A 16,526-nucleotide genomic window follows, 5' to 3' on the forward strand; every position below is an offset into this window, starting at 1 on the left:
CTTAAGTCTTCAAAAGGGAGGCTTATCTCATTTTCTGCTACTCATTTACTATAATTTAGTAGTTGTGGGTTTTTTTCATATTACAAGGGGGTTACCTTTTGCTACTGATACCAGCAGGAGGTCATTCCGCTGGATATGTGTTGCTGGTCTTACCACAATCTATTTGCTATGTCAGATATAAATACATATACTGCCTCCTGGAGGTTTGAAAATTCCAAAAATATCAAGACTACTTTTTAGTGACTAAAATGGGGCTGAACAATAGTCACAGCACCATCTTGTGGCAATAGTTATATATTTTACTGAAAAGGTAAAGCTAAGGAAAATTGCTGAATTGCTGTACAAATGTCAGATGAGGGACATTACTTTCTTCTGCCAAAGATACTATCCTTTTTAGCTATTAAACATTCCAAACTATTTTTAAAGGCACGGTCATAAACCAGAGACCAGTTCAAATGGTCTACAATTACTATAATCATCAACCTCACATTACTGTCTTCCATTATTCTGAGTTTCACCTCTATGTACAATTAAACTGCTATGAGATAAGTATCTATGTAATTAAGGAACCCCGATGCTCATTTTCTGGGGATTGACAGTTTATTGCTTCTACAGGATGATCCTTATTGTAATAAGGTTCACAAATCAACCATTAGAGTTTACTGCTTTTATTTTGTACGGGTGAACTACAGAGTTCCTTAGGCTAGATCAGCAGGGCAATTATGACAACTTTCATACTCTATTGCATTTACAGAGAAGCTGGGCACCATTAAATACAAGGTTCACATGGCAAAAATCATTTTACACAGCATCTGGATATACAAACAAGTCACTTTGATGTAACATTTTAGCATACTCGTGCAAACCAATTGTTGCAATCTTGCTCAGTAAAAGCTGGCAATTTCTTCCAAAACTGTCTTCCCTGCTACATTTTTGATCCAATTAAAAGAAATGTGTATAATGCCTTGGAAAACAAAGCACTAATTATTTGGAAAGCACAGATAATTTGCATTACACAAGGGAAACAGCAAATCAATTACTTTTTAATCTGGTATAATATAGAAAAGTAGGTTAAATATTCAAAGCTAGACATTGAATGTATTAAATAGATCCACTGTCACAAATTCCAATCTTAAAAGCATAATCTAGAATTAAAATTTTATTTCCATTGCCAGTCATTCCATGTTCTATGTCAAATTTTCAATATACCAGGTTTTTTTTAATTTGGCTCTAGATTCAACATTCCTATGCTCTATTTGTTGAAAACTCTCTGATTCCTGGATTCAGGAAATCAAAAGCCTACAGCTTTTCTGAATAAACAAAGAGGAGCATTTGATTGTTATTTTTCCTTTGTCATATAATACACTATTGTGAACAGTTATTCCAGCTAGCCACAATCTAGTTGGTATTTGCCTAAATTCCCTTAAATAGAACTGTTGAATTTAATAGAAGGTAGCAAGAACTAATGTCTGCATGTCTATGAAAAATTATTTTAAATTTTTCCAGCAAAATCTCATTGTACAAAAACTGAAAATGTGAGCTCTACAATACCAAAGAATATTCAAGAAATAAAGCATATAAATGTCAAATGGTTCTAGTCCACTGGGATTTCAAACAGAACACTATATAATCTTTTTTAGCTGAATTTTTCTTTTTTTATTTATCTACAAAGTACATGTACATCTTATTTGTTCATTGCACATTAGATTCAATGACTAGAAGAAGAATTGAATTTTCTATCTCATGACAGCCGTACTTAGAAAGAACCCAATGGTTGTCACAATTCCTGTCTCTAATAACCTGCACTTTACTGGCAAAGAAACTCCAGTGAATTCCTATTCAAATCATAGACAAATTTGTCATTAAATATTATATTCAAAGAGGCAAAAGGAAATCTATCACGCTTTTAGATGTTTTGAAATAATTTAATGGTATTATTCAAAAACAGAAATAGTATGACTAGCAGGACTGTTGATACTGAGCCATGAAAGAGATTCCCAGTTTACAGATGTTTAGGGAGAAAAATCCAATATAAGTATTTCCTTTCCTTCCTCTCTCCCTTTTTGGAAGTTCTAACTATATTCAAGTACTGCATTAAAAACAACACATTGTAAAGAATTATGGTTAATGATTGTAATCCAGAAATACTTCAAGGTGCATAGTCATGCTTTGTATACAAATATCCCAAAGCCAAGATTATTTCATTCCAATTTCATGATTGCAATGATGCCATTTTAAATGCCCCTGGAATTTGTTCACTGGGCAAACAGCTAACATAGTATTTGAGAACAGAGTTAGAATTAGCACAATCCACCTGCATATTCATCATCTTCCTCATTTCCACGAGAAGCTGATACAACTGCTCCACTTCCTTTACTTTGTGGTGTATCTGGAGATTTCTTCTTCATACCTCCTCCTGGGACACCAAGCGAAAGGCCAAGCTTTGCATACTGGCAAAGGTAAAATAATAATAAGATGCCTGCATTTTAAAAGCACATCACAATTATTTATCAAAGCACTAGATAACCTTGTTGTAGTAAGCGCTATCTAATACAATGAAGAGTATTTTGTTCCTAAGAAAACAGCTGGAAAATATCAATTTAATAGTAGAACACCCAATGATTAAATGCCACCTTGTACAAATAAACTACCTTAAGGAAAACAGTCTGCAAGCTAAAAGGCATCTCATTGCTACATGAAAACAAAATATTTATTACTAAAAACATAAAATGAAGCAGCCAAGAAAGCAAAGCTATCAAACACTTATACATATGCTCAGGAGAGGTTGATCTCCACAACAAATAAATTACAGCAATTTTCATTCTTTTCCAGACAGGAAAATGTCTCCAAAAACACTATAAATCCAGAATAAGACATCAGAAGAAAACAAGAAAATAAATGATTTCTTCTAATGCTGTTTTTACATGCTCTGTACCATTCATTTAAAGTGCTGATACGGCAGTAGTTTAGATATTATAATATCACAGAAGTAAAACAATTTGCTACCAATCTGCCTTCCATTGAGGACCTGTATACTGCACGAGTCAAAAAGAGGGCTGTGAAAATATTTATAGACCCCTCAATCCTGGACATAAATTGTTTCAACTGCTACCCTCAAAATGGCGCTATAGAGCACTGCACACCAGAACAACTAGACACAAGGACAATTTTCCCCAAATGCCATCACTCTGCTAAACAACTAATTCCCACAACACTGTCAAACTATTTAGTAAGGCTGTAATACTATTTTTCTTCTCACCTTCCCTATTACCTATCTCCTTTTCTACTTATGACTATAACTTTGTTGCTTGTATCTTTACAATTTATATTGTTTTAGTTTCCTAGTATGATTTATGTTGATTGCTTATTTAGTATCCTATGACTATCACTAAGTGTTGTATCTTATGATTTATGATGAACATATTTTTATGATGACTATGATCATGATTTATCACTTATAGCTTTATGTACACTGAGAGCTTATGCATTGAAGACAAATTCCTTGTGTGTCCAATCGCACTTGGCCAATAAACAATTCTATTCTATTCTATGTAAAGAGAATGTAGTAGCTTACAAATATTCAATTTTAAATACTGGATATATTATAGTAATTTATCAATAACACACATCATTCATCAGTGGTCCAACTGATTTATATCATCTGTATTTTTCAATTTAAAAAACCCCACTTGTTTTAATAGCTACTCTGTTCAGTAAATAAAAGCAGCAACTTACATCATTGTCCATATACTTAAAGAGTGGAGAATTGCAAACATCTGATACTTGGTCTTGATCTTGTTGATCATACCCTTCTAGGAGCTGCTCCAGGGCTGCATAGTCTTCACTTTCTGTGAAGCCTGGTATGCTGAAGCAATTAAGCATTTATTTGAGGCTATTTTAAAAATTGAGAAAACTTATATACAAAGAAAAAAAGAACAGATTTTCTTAAATAAATATTCTGGATAATGATCAGAATGCGTTTTGGTCTGTGGAATGCCTTCTTTATTACCTGTACTGTTCCTATGCACAGTGGGCCTTCTAGCACAAATTGCCAATTGCATTTAGAACCAATTTTACTTTCTCTGCTGGATTTTATCACCAAGTTAATTATTCCAAGCAACAATTACAATACAGTTAGTTATGATAGGGTTGTAGCATAATTACTATACACTATCTAGATATAGTTTAATTGCCAGCTGGCTTCCTGAGCACTTCAAAGAAGTACATGTTAATAAATGAGAAATTGTACAGATTAATTTCTGTGGCAGAAAACAATGTTAATAAATCAGATACCTAAATGGCAATATATAGGGAAAGTCTGTAATTCTCAAAACTTAATGAGATAAAATGACAAGTGTGTAAACGGGTGTCCTCTCAAACACAAATTAAATTAAAACTCAATCAATGTATTAAGCAACTTACCTATAGCTCTCCCTGACACATTTTTCTGCAGCAACATAGTCATTTCTATGAAGATGTACTAAGACCTGGGCAATAGTTTTCTAAAAAATAATAATAATGGATATTTATAAAGAAAAACAGTATTTTTCACACTTTAACCAACCTATATCAAAAAAAATAATTTCTATTGAAAGGAAGGGATATAGTATAGTAGCAAAACAAGGACAATTTTCTTCTACAAACAGAGATTCTACTAAAAGATTGCAAGATCCTTGGTAGAGAGGCTTTATAGCAAGGGTGTCAAACTCGCGTCACTACAGCAGCATCACATGACATATCACTTTTTTCCCCTTTGCTAAACCGGGCGTGGGCGTGGCCAGTGCATGACACATCCAGCCCGCAGGCCGTGAGTTTGACACCCCTGCTTTATAGGGTTATGGATAATCATCCCTTTAGAAAAATAAATCTGGGATGTGAAGAGTACAGAAGAACGTAAATATATGATGTACTTTGATTGCTAGCTCATTTTGTCAGTTAAAAGTGTTCCAAATAAAGGGTACGAGTTTTGCATCTACTGATCAGAACAGTTTGTAGGAAGGGTTTGTGAATGAAATCACAGTAGAATTTTAGGCACTTAATGATCTCTTTCATTGAATGCAGCTAAAAGTACGGCACATAACAGAGATTAAATCTGAGGTCAAAAGAATCTCCCAAAATGAATGATTAAATATTAACTTTTCATGTAACCACAATGAGAAATCCAGGTTTCTTCTCAGAGAAGAAAAGGGTGTTTTAAATATGCATGTTTTAAATCTATGTGCGATTAATGATCCCATGTAGTTTTCAGTGACATAAACTGAACAATTTGTCTACCATGAAAATAGAAAGAATATTGTTTTTTATCCTCAGGCTGCTGACTCAAAAGAAGTGGAAAGATTGCATTGCGAGCTAAGCCCTTGCTGATATTAATAGTAACCAAAACATGTGTAGATCAGTTTGTATTAGTGTATTATCTGCACAATTTTCTGTTTTTAGTTATTACAACAGAAGGACAGCTAATGTCAAAAACTCAGACAACACAATTTCCACAAAATCTAGGAAACCAAAATATTTCATAGCGGCTCAAACCTAATCATGACTGAAGAGTGCCAAAATCATATTAAGAAAGAGTGGCATTCATATCTTTACAGCACCGTGGGAGAAAATTAATCCCAGTGATCAAATTACACTAAATAAATACTTGAAGATCTAGATTTTATAAAGGCCTCTCCATGCAACTCTTTTAAAATCAACTGAAAGAATTCAAATAATGGTGTGCAATTAGAAGTGAAACCCCCAAGTTAAAATAATTCAAAAGATAAAAACACAATCCCCACTTCCCTGCAAAAACCACAAGAAATGTATAGTTGTATACTTTGTAACACGTTGGGTAGTTTTCAATATCTTTATAAATACTCTTTTCTTTTTGAATAGATTGCGCAGCCTCATCTAGTCTGCAAAACAAAAATGAGCAAGAAATGTTTATTTAAATCTGCAGGAATCAGAAGGTCAAGAATACCCAATTTCCCAAATAAATGTACTATTTCAATGGAAAAAACAAGAACATGTTCCTTGTGTGAGCATATTAAAACTGAGCCCATATTAAAACTGCAGTTAAAGTTATCAATACAAACTCCTGCAGAAATGAACATTCAGGCCTTATTTATATACACAAAGATGATACATTGTATCAAGATATATTAAGAGTGCCTCTATGTTTACGTAAACAGAAAGCTTTTAATGAAGCTTTTAATGAACAAACAAAAGCAAAAGATCTTCTCGAAACCAGATTCATTGGTTGAGCTATTTTTTTAAAAAAAATTGTTAAAATATGAATTATGTTGCACAGTGGAACAGCTGATACTTGAATAATATTGCATAATCCATGGACCAAGCATGCCAGAAACTAGGCTGTACAAACAAGCAAAGCCCCATCCATGGGATGAAAGCAGCATGCAAATCCATGCCCCCTTTGATCCACGGAAAAACCTCTCTCCACGGAACTGATCCGTTGCCCAAAAGGTTGGTGGCCGCTGTCATAACCCAATAATATTTATATTACAATGAATCTGTCAAATAAGCTAGAACTGCTTTTTCTGATTTTGAAAACAACAACATTTATGATGCACACCTACGGCCTCTAACTAAAAGCCTTGAAGCCTTTCCATACATTTCAACTGCTTGCCGTAAACGTTCTTCATTCTGAATAAAAAAACAAAAACAAAAGTATAGGCATAAGCAAAGTTTAAGTGGCTGATTTTAATGAAAGTTTTCTGAATTATATGAGCTAACTCAGATTGAAATACATACCATTCCCCAATTGCATTTCTCTTGAATTACACAAAGTTTGATACAATACAATTTTATGAATTAGACGATATAACCTATGACCACATCATGCTAATATGTGATACTACATCTGCTCCACACTTCCCCATCCTATATGGCTAAATTACTTTTCAATTTCTCAAAATGGCTTCTTTTAAAAATATCTCAGACAAATGATCATTTGTCAGTGTAGAGAAATCATGAAGCTAAACCACTAATGTCAACTCAATGTGAAAAATTCAGAAAATGACTTTGCTGGCCTGTCACACACAATCAGAAAAACGAAACAATTCTATATGTTCCTCCCCAGACACTTAGGGCAATCTGAACAGTGGTAATCAGTGGCAGTGCTAAAGCTGGACCTGAAGTCTAGGCCCAGTCCTTGATTTTAGCCCTAGTGCCATCATTGCCACTCAATACATGCAAGCCTTGGGAAATGGTATGATTGCCCTCATGGCCCAGTGTTCCCCAGGCTCTGCCACCCGCCTCTTTCAGGCAGTGTTCTCTTTCTGTTGACAAGGCCCTGCAGCCTAGTCTAGGCTGTTCTGAGTTGCTTGAGCCCTTTGTTCATGAAGAATGATCTTCACTTCCACAAACTTTGCAGCTTCTGAAACCACACAAAAGCACAACCCATTATAATGTGATTTTTAGAGGTTCCAGAGGTCACATGAGAACACAATCCTCTTGCTTGAGGCAATGCAGAGCACACCCTATTATCATGTGGCTTCCACAACATCCAAAAAATTCACAAGAACAGGACATGCTTTCGAGAATAGTTGTTGATGGGTGTTGGTGGCATATCATCCAAAATGTCATGGTATGTCATCTTTGACATGCATGTCATAGATTTGCCATCATTGATGGCACAATATTTTACAAAACCCAAATCTTTCTTACCCCTTTCTAGCTACAAAAACATCAGTGGGGAACTATATCAAATTGAGGCTTGCTTATTTGCAACAAGGGATAGTTTAATGCAATGTGCTTAGAAGACAATGTAGTGTTAAAATGTAACTAAGCCAGATACTGCATTTTTAAAAAACTGCTGAGAAATCTGTTGATGAGGTGGAGAAAGATAGCTTATGGCCAGATTTGGTTCCACTGACCTAGCCAGTTTAGAGTTTGCCATTCCTCCCTGCAGCTAACTTGCACTATACATAAACAAATGACATTTTCAAATAGAAGCGGGAAAAGTCATACAAAGATGGCATCTACCACATCAGCTTGTCCACTAATCTGTAGCAGTAACTGGCAAGAAAATAGTAATATATACAATACGTGTTTTGAAAACACCACAGCTCTTAATATTCACCTTTTGGTAAATAGTTTAATTTGCAACAGTGGACTGACTGATCACTTTCAGCATTCTTTGTTAAAAAGTATTTTATTTTACAGTTTCAGAAGACTTACTTCAAATACTGAAGCCGTTTGCTGATAGAGCTGTATAGCTTTGTCTGGATTTATGTTTTCTATTACCCTAAAAATAAAAGGTTCAACATTATTACTCAGGTACTCAAAGAACTAAAGAAATCTGCCTTCTATTCCAGATAACAAACTAATAGCTTGAGATTTCAGACTTACTTCCCAGCCCGATCGAGTGCAATAGCAGCTGTGTCAGGGGTTCCATTCTCCAGGTACATCATGCTGGCTTTCTGAATCAATTCCACTGCATCGTGATGTTTTTGCATCTCCTGAAGATGAAAGAAAAAGAGTCAGGAAGAAGAACTTCCTATTTCTCAGGAAGTATAAAATAAGTTGCTATCAGTGTTTTAATCTAATAAAAAATAATATTCACTTTAAAGTATTTTGCTAAATCTCTTTTGGGTAATAGTGAGCAATTTCTGATAAATAGAAATAGTCAACAGACTAAAAAATTACAGCAGGAGAAATCCCCAGAATTCAGTGTGTGTAAACAACAGCTTTATATATGCATCGTTTCACTTATTTCCTGAAGACAAACAATGTTGTTACATTTTATTACACTGTGTTTTTTATATTGGATTGTTAACTGCCCAGAGGCAATTGATTGGGGCAGTACAATTCCAATGTGATTGAAAAAACTTTGAAAGGCTACATTTTTTAAATCCATGATTGATCTGTGAAGGCTTTCCAAATGCCATTGATATCAAGTGATGTACATGTAAGTGAGCGAGAAAAGCAGAAAACTGTTCTTTTGCTCTAACAATGGATTGTTCTAGGAAAATTCCCATCATTTTACAAGAATAACTTTTTCAAGTATGCATTATCTACAGCATGTGCCAAAGCTAAAGTTATGAATTCATTTTCTAAGAAAACTAGATCGATGGATGGATGGATGGATGGATGGATGGATGGATGGATGGAGGGGAGGTAGGGAGGGTTCCAAATATCTGATCAGACAACACAGGTTACATCCCAGAAAAATGTGAGTTAACAATTCTATAAAGAAAGTGCACATTTAAATGGAATTCAATGCAAAGGAGAAGTTGTAAGTCTATACAGAACGGTGAATCATGGATCCCCAAACAGGTTTATCAATACATGAATATTGCACAGGTCATTCTAATATTTAGTTTTAACTTCATTAAAAAAAACAACCCTGTCATACCTTTAACATCATTCCCGCTTGTTCATAAGCCCTGAAAAGAGAAATTAAAAGTATAACTGAGCAAGTAAACATCTCATGGTTATATAGGATGGTTTCAATATTGTACTGTATTGTTTTATTGTTAGTATTGTTTAACTGCTGATTTGGACCCATCTAGAGTTTGATAGAAGATGGACAGCTATATAAATGTTTTTTAAAATAAAAACAATTCCTGGAAAAGGAGATCTGAGACCTCCAGCCTTCTGCCTATGTGTTCAGTTGAGTCTGGCTACAACTGGTTTCTCAACCAAGGAAAAATGGTAATATATATAAAAAGCGGATTCTTTTTCTAAATGACACTGTTAATGTCAATAGAAAATCAGCACACTTGAAAAGACCATTTTTTTTCTACAAAAAATGGAGAGCTAGGGAGAACTACATGAATATATTTGAATATATTATAGTTATACATTTCTCCTTCCAAAATGCTCAACTTTCTAACAATATTTGATTATACTTTGATGAAGTTATATGTAATGTATGTATATGTACAGTATCTATGTAACGGACTATCAATTCTGGTTGATATCAATTGTATTTCACATATATTATCAAATTTGACAAATATTCATACGTACTTTGCAGCATGGAAGAAGCTGGATTTATGTTATTTCAAGTCAAGGATAAATATATATGCATGTACTATACATATAAAATATTTCTGGATAATTCCAATTTAGGTTTAGGAATTTCAAAAATTCATAATCATACATCAATTAAACATTCTCTTTAAAACAGAAGCCTGACGAAGAGAAAAGAAATCTGATAAAGCACAGAATGTATCAGTAAGCCCTCACGCCTTCTTCAGAATCAATGTATTATTTTTCTTAAGTACTTTAGCTTTCAATTCTATGACTAGGATTTCCTACCATCGGAGATTTCAAAGTTTGGTCATATCCAAAATTGTGCAAGAGGATATCACACTGCAACATATTTTCCTCTTCTTCCCCTTTTTTCCATAATATCCCAAGTTCCTCTGATTTACTCCTGAAGACTTCTCAACATTCCAGAACATATTTGGAAACAGAAAGACTGCAGGGGAAAGGGGACATGTCTTATCATGACTAGGCAAGATTTTAAAATATGTAGGATCTTCTTAAAACACTCTGTAATCCTCCTAAGAATAGTCATATTTTAAGCATCTCTTGCATGAATGGCTAAGCAATGAGGCCAATGAAGGAATTCTCTGAAATCTTCCTCACAGATTTGATATACAAGAAATGTATTTGCTATTCTAATGCCGGTTTGTTACTCAAAACAATTTTTCCATAGAAATAAAAATCTCAATGAATATACATTAATGGGTCACTGGGAGGTCTGGAAATATTACAAAGGACAAGCATGTCCTATAACTTAACAGTTTGTTATTTAATTACATAATTAATCACAAAATTGGATCTGGATATACCTAGGTACAATAACTTTTTCCTATTGCAGGGAATAGTCTTCTATTGGTTTTCTGTTAAAACACCCTTAAATATGACAAAATACAATTATATATTTGGAATAGGCATAAATTCATATAAACCCAACATGATCTCCAATTAAGGTAGAAACAGCAAATAATGAAAAGATACGCTTTATTATTTTCATGGCATAGAGCTTCTTTATAATAAGCTTCTTTTGCTTGTTCAAATTGTTTGGCATTTTTAAAAGCAACAGCTGCAAAAAATAATAAAAAAGAACATTATTGCTTTTGGGAAATAACTTTAGCAATTTTTAAAAGACATAATTTATTGTTTTAAAATTGTTCTTATCCAGCATTTTAGTCAAAGATTTTTTTTGGGGGGGGGGGGGCGATGTGGCATTTGTGTGGGTGCTTTTCCTGTTGCTGCCCCAACTGAATACATTTTTAGATATTCAAAGTAAAGCCTTAACTTTAAGCATTATCTTTATTTAGGAAAGTATTCTTCTATCCCTTAAACATTCATAGAAAATGAAAATTACAGATTCCTATAGCCCTGTGCTGTAAATAAATAGTTAAATTAAAGTTTGCCTACTTGCTCTAAAAAAGATAATTGTCTAAAGAGGTTTTTTTGATATGTATTGTTAATAGCTATATCTATTACTAAAAGGCATTTTTTGAGCTTTCAAATGTGTCCATTGTTCCAAATGAATTGGTGATTCCTGATCTATAGGTTCTTAGGGAAGCTAACCAATCCAGTAGTTGCCTCCTATCTCTTTTCACAAACTTCCTATAAGCTTAAAATCAAAATATATGTAGTCTACTTGATATAATCCCAGTACGTGCTATTGAATACAATAGGACTTAATTCCAGATTAAAAAGAGAAATGGGTTATCCAAAATACAACAGACATATACTTGATGCAAGCAAGAGACAAGATAACATTCAGATCTTTAGTTACTAGATTATAACACAGGTAGATAAAACTTTGTAAAGTCTCAAAAGGGCAGCAACTGCTATTATTTAAAAAAAAATACATGGACTACTCGTAAATGCCATCCAACGGTGCAGGATAAAATTAATACAATTTGTTAGTAAACCAAAGCATACTATTTTTATCAATAGCCCATGTGTGGAATAAGTATGATACAGTAAATACTTGAATTAGGGTTCATCAATAAATTATATTCATAAAAATGGGTTTAGGGAAATTGTTTTTATTGCATACACCACAATGACTATGAAATACATTTAATTTTTACTTTTTTTATTAAACATTTTTAGAAAAGAAAAAGGAAAAATAATTTCTAAGATTTAACATACATACATACACACACACACACACACACACACAGAGATATATATCAAAAACAATCATCAGTACAGTATAATAAAATGAGATTGGGAGTTACAGTTTTATATCAAGAAAATTGATATTTCATGTTATAATTTGAAAAGTTATTTCCAAATTTAATTAAATTCAATGTCAGATTTGCTTTTGAAATGTGAAGTTTTTCTGGACATCAAGTCCTATTCTTAGAGCTTAATTAACCATTATTCTGCAGAAGAAATTAAGATTTAAAAACAACCCCCTTATTTTACAAGACATACCTGCCTTGGAATATTCTGTAGCTGCACTGTCATAGTCTGGTTTCCATTTTAATAATCCAGTTTTCAAGCTGAAAAACAAAATGTGAAGCCATTAATAATATTGTTAATGGCTGGACACAGGGGAAGGGATGGACACAGCTTTCATGCCATCTTTCATACCATTAATTTCAGTTCATTATAGCAGAAACCTGGTCCCAATATCAGGTTCACCTTTTTGATGGACAAGCTACAGAAAATATATATAGTCAAGTCTCATGCTATGTTTTGGAGGCCATATTTTATCACTGTGCTCAGATATGGCTTCCCATTTCAACCCCTTTCTCTGTCTGTCATAATTTAAGGATCTCAGCCAAGGAAGGCCAGGACCAGATGAAGCGCTAATAATAACTGTTTCAGGCAGCAGATGTCTTTGAAGAAAAAGAGGGATAGGCAGCTGTAATATGACATAAATGATACTCAATTATAGAAGATTTCTGACACATTATGCAAAGACGGAGCTCTCTGGAGAAGGCTCTGATGTTGCAAAAAGAGAAAGAAAAAAGAAGAGGATGACCAGCAGCAAGATGTTGGAAGACCTGAAGGATCAGGCTAGAGACAGACCACCATGGCTAAAAGCCATTTATGTAGTCCCTAAAAATCAACCCCAATAGGAAGGAACATAATCAAAATCAATCATTTACAGAGCTTCCAACTCAAGAGACAATCAGTCCATGAAAAACAGTAAGACCATTGAGCAGTCTGCTTAATCAATGTAAAACCTATAGGGTTTTGTACTACAGGGAGTGCTCGATTTACAACAGTTCACTTAGTGACCGTTTGAAGTTACAACGGCACTAAAGTGACCCATGTCCATTTTTCACAATTATGACCGTTGCAGCATCCCCATGGTCATGTAATTTACATTCAGATGCTTAACAACTGGTTCATAATTATAATGGTTGGGGGGTGTGGGTTTTTCATGTGATCACCTTTTGTGACTTGACAAGCAAAGTCAATGGAAAAGCCAGATTCACTTAACAACGGTGTTACTAATTCAACAAACGCAGTGATTCGCTGTGACACATTTTTTTTTTGAATCAGAGCAGAGCTGAGAGGGACCTTGGAGGTCTTCTAGTCCAGCCCCCCTTGCTCAAGCAGGAGATCCTATATATATCACATGGCAAGACATGTCGTAAAAAACGGGGCAAAACTCACTTTAACAAATGTCTCACTGGAACAACATAAATGTTGGGCTCAGTTGTGGTCTTAAGTCGAGGACCACCTGTACATAAGTAAGATCAGAGCTTCTCCAAACCAGAAGCTTCTTTTCTCAAGGGGAAAAGGGGACCTTGACACAAAACGCCCAATTCCAGCCTGCACAGCTGGAGCCTGAAGATGAACCTCCACTCCTTGGTGCATCTTTAAACAGGAGGATCCACTGGATCCACAAACCCATCTCGTGATACCACCCTACTCCTTCCCAGGCTGCAGATTTTGACCCAGCGGGGTCTTTTCTCCAAACCAGCCGCCCCTTGACCCTCTTTGGGAGCCCCCTTTGGCCATGGTGGTGGCCAAAAAAAGAGGCGGAAGAGCCCACTCATCGCCCTGCCCAGCCGCGGTGGGGAGGGAGGGGCCCCGCCTTTCCGCTCTGCCTCCCGCCGGCCCGCCCGTTCCTGCAGCTCCGCTCACTATTTCTCCGCTTTGGCGATGTGCTCCAAACCTTCGTTGATCTTCTGGGCAGCCATATCACCCAAGCCGGAATCGCGGCGATTCAAAGAGTCGACGTCAGCGGAATAAGGAAAGCCGCTCCGTCCAAACAATGCAAAAGGCGGAGTCGGGCTTCAAAGGTGCGCCTGCGCAAGCGAGACGAGTTTTCTTTCCTTTTAGGCTGTCGGATCCGTAGCTTAATTCCTTGGAAGCGATCCGTTTAAGCGGAATTCCCCGGAGAAGGAAGAGGAAGAGGGCAACGGATGGGCAGCGTAAACAATCTCGCGGCTCATAAAAATCGTAATATTGTCTTCCTCGGATAAAAGGGCGTTTACATTCTTTTTGCACGGAAAGAACTGGAACCCTCAAAATCTTAGAATTCCAGGGGCTTTAAGATTCGAATGAAGCCAGCCATCCTATCCAAAATCCTTTCATGCTCTTGCACGGAAACTCAAGGTGAACTGAAATATGGTTTATTGAATTAAACCAACACAATCTAGCCGAACATATTTCAGCATGTTGCAGCCCCACCTAACGTGGGTGCCCCCCCTCCCAGAAGTGTGTCCTGCAGCTCCCAGAATTCCCCATCTTCCACAGCCACTCCAAAAACTGTCAGTGAACTGTAGAGATCAGTGAAGAGAGGGGAGTATTTTTGCCACTGGGCACAGTGTGGGTAGTCCTCAATTTTTGTGACCGTTCCGTTAACGGCGCTGAAAAAAGTGACTTTTCACAGTTACAACCTTTGCGGCATTCCCATGATCGGATGCTTGGCAACTGGTTCATATTTATGACCGCTGCTCATGTGATCACTTTTTGCGACCTAACAAAGTCAATGGGGAAGCCAGATTCACTTAACAAGTGGGTCAATTAGCTTAACAACTGCAATGATTCACTAATGTGGCGAGAAAAGTCGTAAAATGGGACAAAACTCACGTAACCAATTTGTCACTTAGCAACATAAATTCTGGGCTCATCTGTGGTTGTAAATTGAGGACTACCTGTATCCAGTCAGAGTAGAAATGAAACAAAGTGCAACAAGTGAAGCCCTCCTTGGCACTACAGAAAGCCAGAAAACATTTGTGGGGCCAAGAGCATCCACAGAGGGGTCAATGGTGTCAAATGATGAGCATGACTGGGCATTTGAACTCTGCCCTAGGGGCTGAGTTATATTTGGTCACCTGATTATATACATCCTTTTCATGCCACTGATACCCCACACCCCCCCATACAGAAGCACCTGTTCTGCCCCAGCTACGGACCCCAAAGAACACAGCACACACAAAATTTGTACAAAACTTAATTTACTAAAATAACTCAGTCTGTTTCAAAACAAAGGCTGTTAATAAACTTTCTTAACAGCCTATAAGAAACTAAAGATAAAGTAATCACAATCTTACTAAGGTTGGCAGAAAGCCCAGAAACAATTTGCAGAGAATCCAGACGCGAACTAAAGTTGTTCCCTACAAATTGCTTCAGTCGGTGTTCCTCCTTAAATAGGCTAAGGGAGTGGCCAATTAGCCCCAAGCCTTACTCTCGAGGAGACCTCCTCCTGAGGAGCCACTCCTGCCTTTTGGCAGCTCTGCACGCCTGTGCATCGAGAAGAGACTCCTCTTCGTCCTCTTCACTTAAAGGAGCTTCTGGAGGTTCTGAAGGCCCTGGCTGAATCCCTGTCTCTGGCACCACATCTTCTCCAGCCTTCTAATTGTCTGACTCAAGTGCCAGCTGCATAGGCTGCTAGCACAGCACCACACCAGTCTCCTTGCTGTCAGAATCAGCTACAATCCGCACAGGCTGCTGACAGGCCACAACAGCACCTATGGCGAAGAGGTACAATTCATTTAATACATTTGTAAGGCTACCTTGCTCCATAGAGACTCTTGAATGGTATACAATAATAAAAACAAATTAACAACAATAAGGCAAAATAGAAAACATCTGGAAACAATAAAACCAGCATCTACTCAACCATATGGCATTCCTACAAAGGAATTCTCAGCACTCAACCCAAGGCGTGGGGGAAAAGTTGGATTTTAAGAAAAAGATCTTGGAAGGGCAATAAAAATGTCCATTTGTGGATGAAGCCTGAACAGCAAGATTGTGAAGTGAGGGGCTGCCTTTTGTCTTTTAAGCACTAGATGTAGTTTAGAAATAGAAATTAATTGGGGAAAGCTAATATTAAAAAGGTCAACAAGAACATCTTTGAAAGACTGAAAAAGTGAAACACACTGCTGGAGAAGTATAGGTTTGATATGTGTGTGAAAAAAATGAAAATCATTACGCAGTTACACTACGTGCTAAGAGCATTATCTGTTGTGATGTGGAACATTTCAGTTAAAATAGAAAAATGTACTCCAAAGAGAAACATGCAAAATTGACTGGATAAGATTCAAATATGATGCTGCTTACATGTACAGTCCTTTGATCTCTAA

At 36.2% G+C, this 16,526-nt stretch overlaps 1 protein-coding gene across 1 annotated transcript; it reads right to left on the minus strand.

The window, feature by feature from the left end:
* Window positions 1-652: 652 nt before the first annotated feature.
* On the minus strand, window positions 653-14,663 carry NAPG (NSF attachment protein gamma). The gene is made up of 12 exons (XM_034429449.3): window positions 14,080-14,663; window positions 12,412-12,479; window positions 10,972-11,056; window positions 9,973-9,990; window positions 9,356-9,386; window positions 8,350-8,459; window positions 8,179-8,245; window positions 6,572-6,642; window positions 5,816-5,894; window positions 4,423-4,502; window positions 3,736-3,865; window positions 653-2,450 (listed from the first exon to the last, which is right to left on the minus strand). Exons 1-12 carry the CDS (start codon window positions 14,133-14,135, stop codon window positions 2,301-2,303), a joined length of 945 nt encoding a protein of 314 aa, XP_034285340.1. The 5' UTR covers window positions 14,136-14,663; the 3' UTR covers window positions 653-2,300.
* Between the last annotated feature and the right edge of the window lie 1,863 nt (window positions 14,664-16,526).

The sequence above is a fragment of the Pantherophis guttatus genome, chromosome 3 (genome assembly GCF_059756535.1).
Source record: "Pantherophis guttatus breed Tessera chromosome 3, ASM5975653v1, whole genome shotgun sequence".
Taxonomy (NCBI): Eukaryota; Metazoa; Chordata; class Lepidosauria; order Squamata; family Colubridae; genus Pantherophis; species Pantherophis guttatus.

Excerpts from the sequence above, each read along its gene's own strand:
- NAPG (XM_034429449.3), bottom strand. The coding sequence starts at position 14,135 with ATGGCTGCCCAGAAGATCAACGAAGGTTTGGAGCACATCGCCAAAGCG. Across the intron at positions 12,480-14,079 it reads ATCGCCAAAGCGGAGAAATA|CTTGAAAACTGGATTATTAA; the intron begins GTGAGCGGAGCT and ends TTTGTTTTTCAG. Across the intron at positions 3,866-4,422 it reads TGTGTCAGGGAGAGCTATAG|CATACCAGGCTTCACAGAAA; the intron begins GTAAGTTGCTTA and ends TAATTGCTTCAG.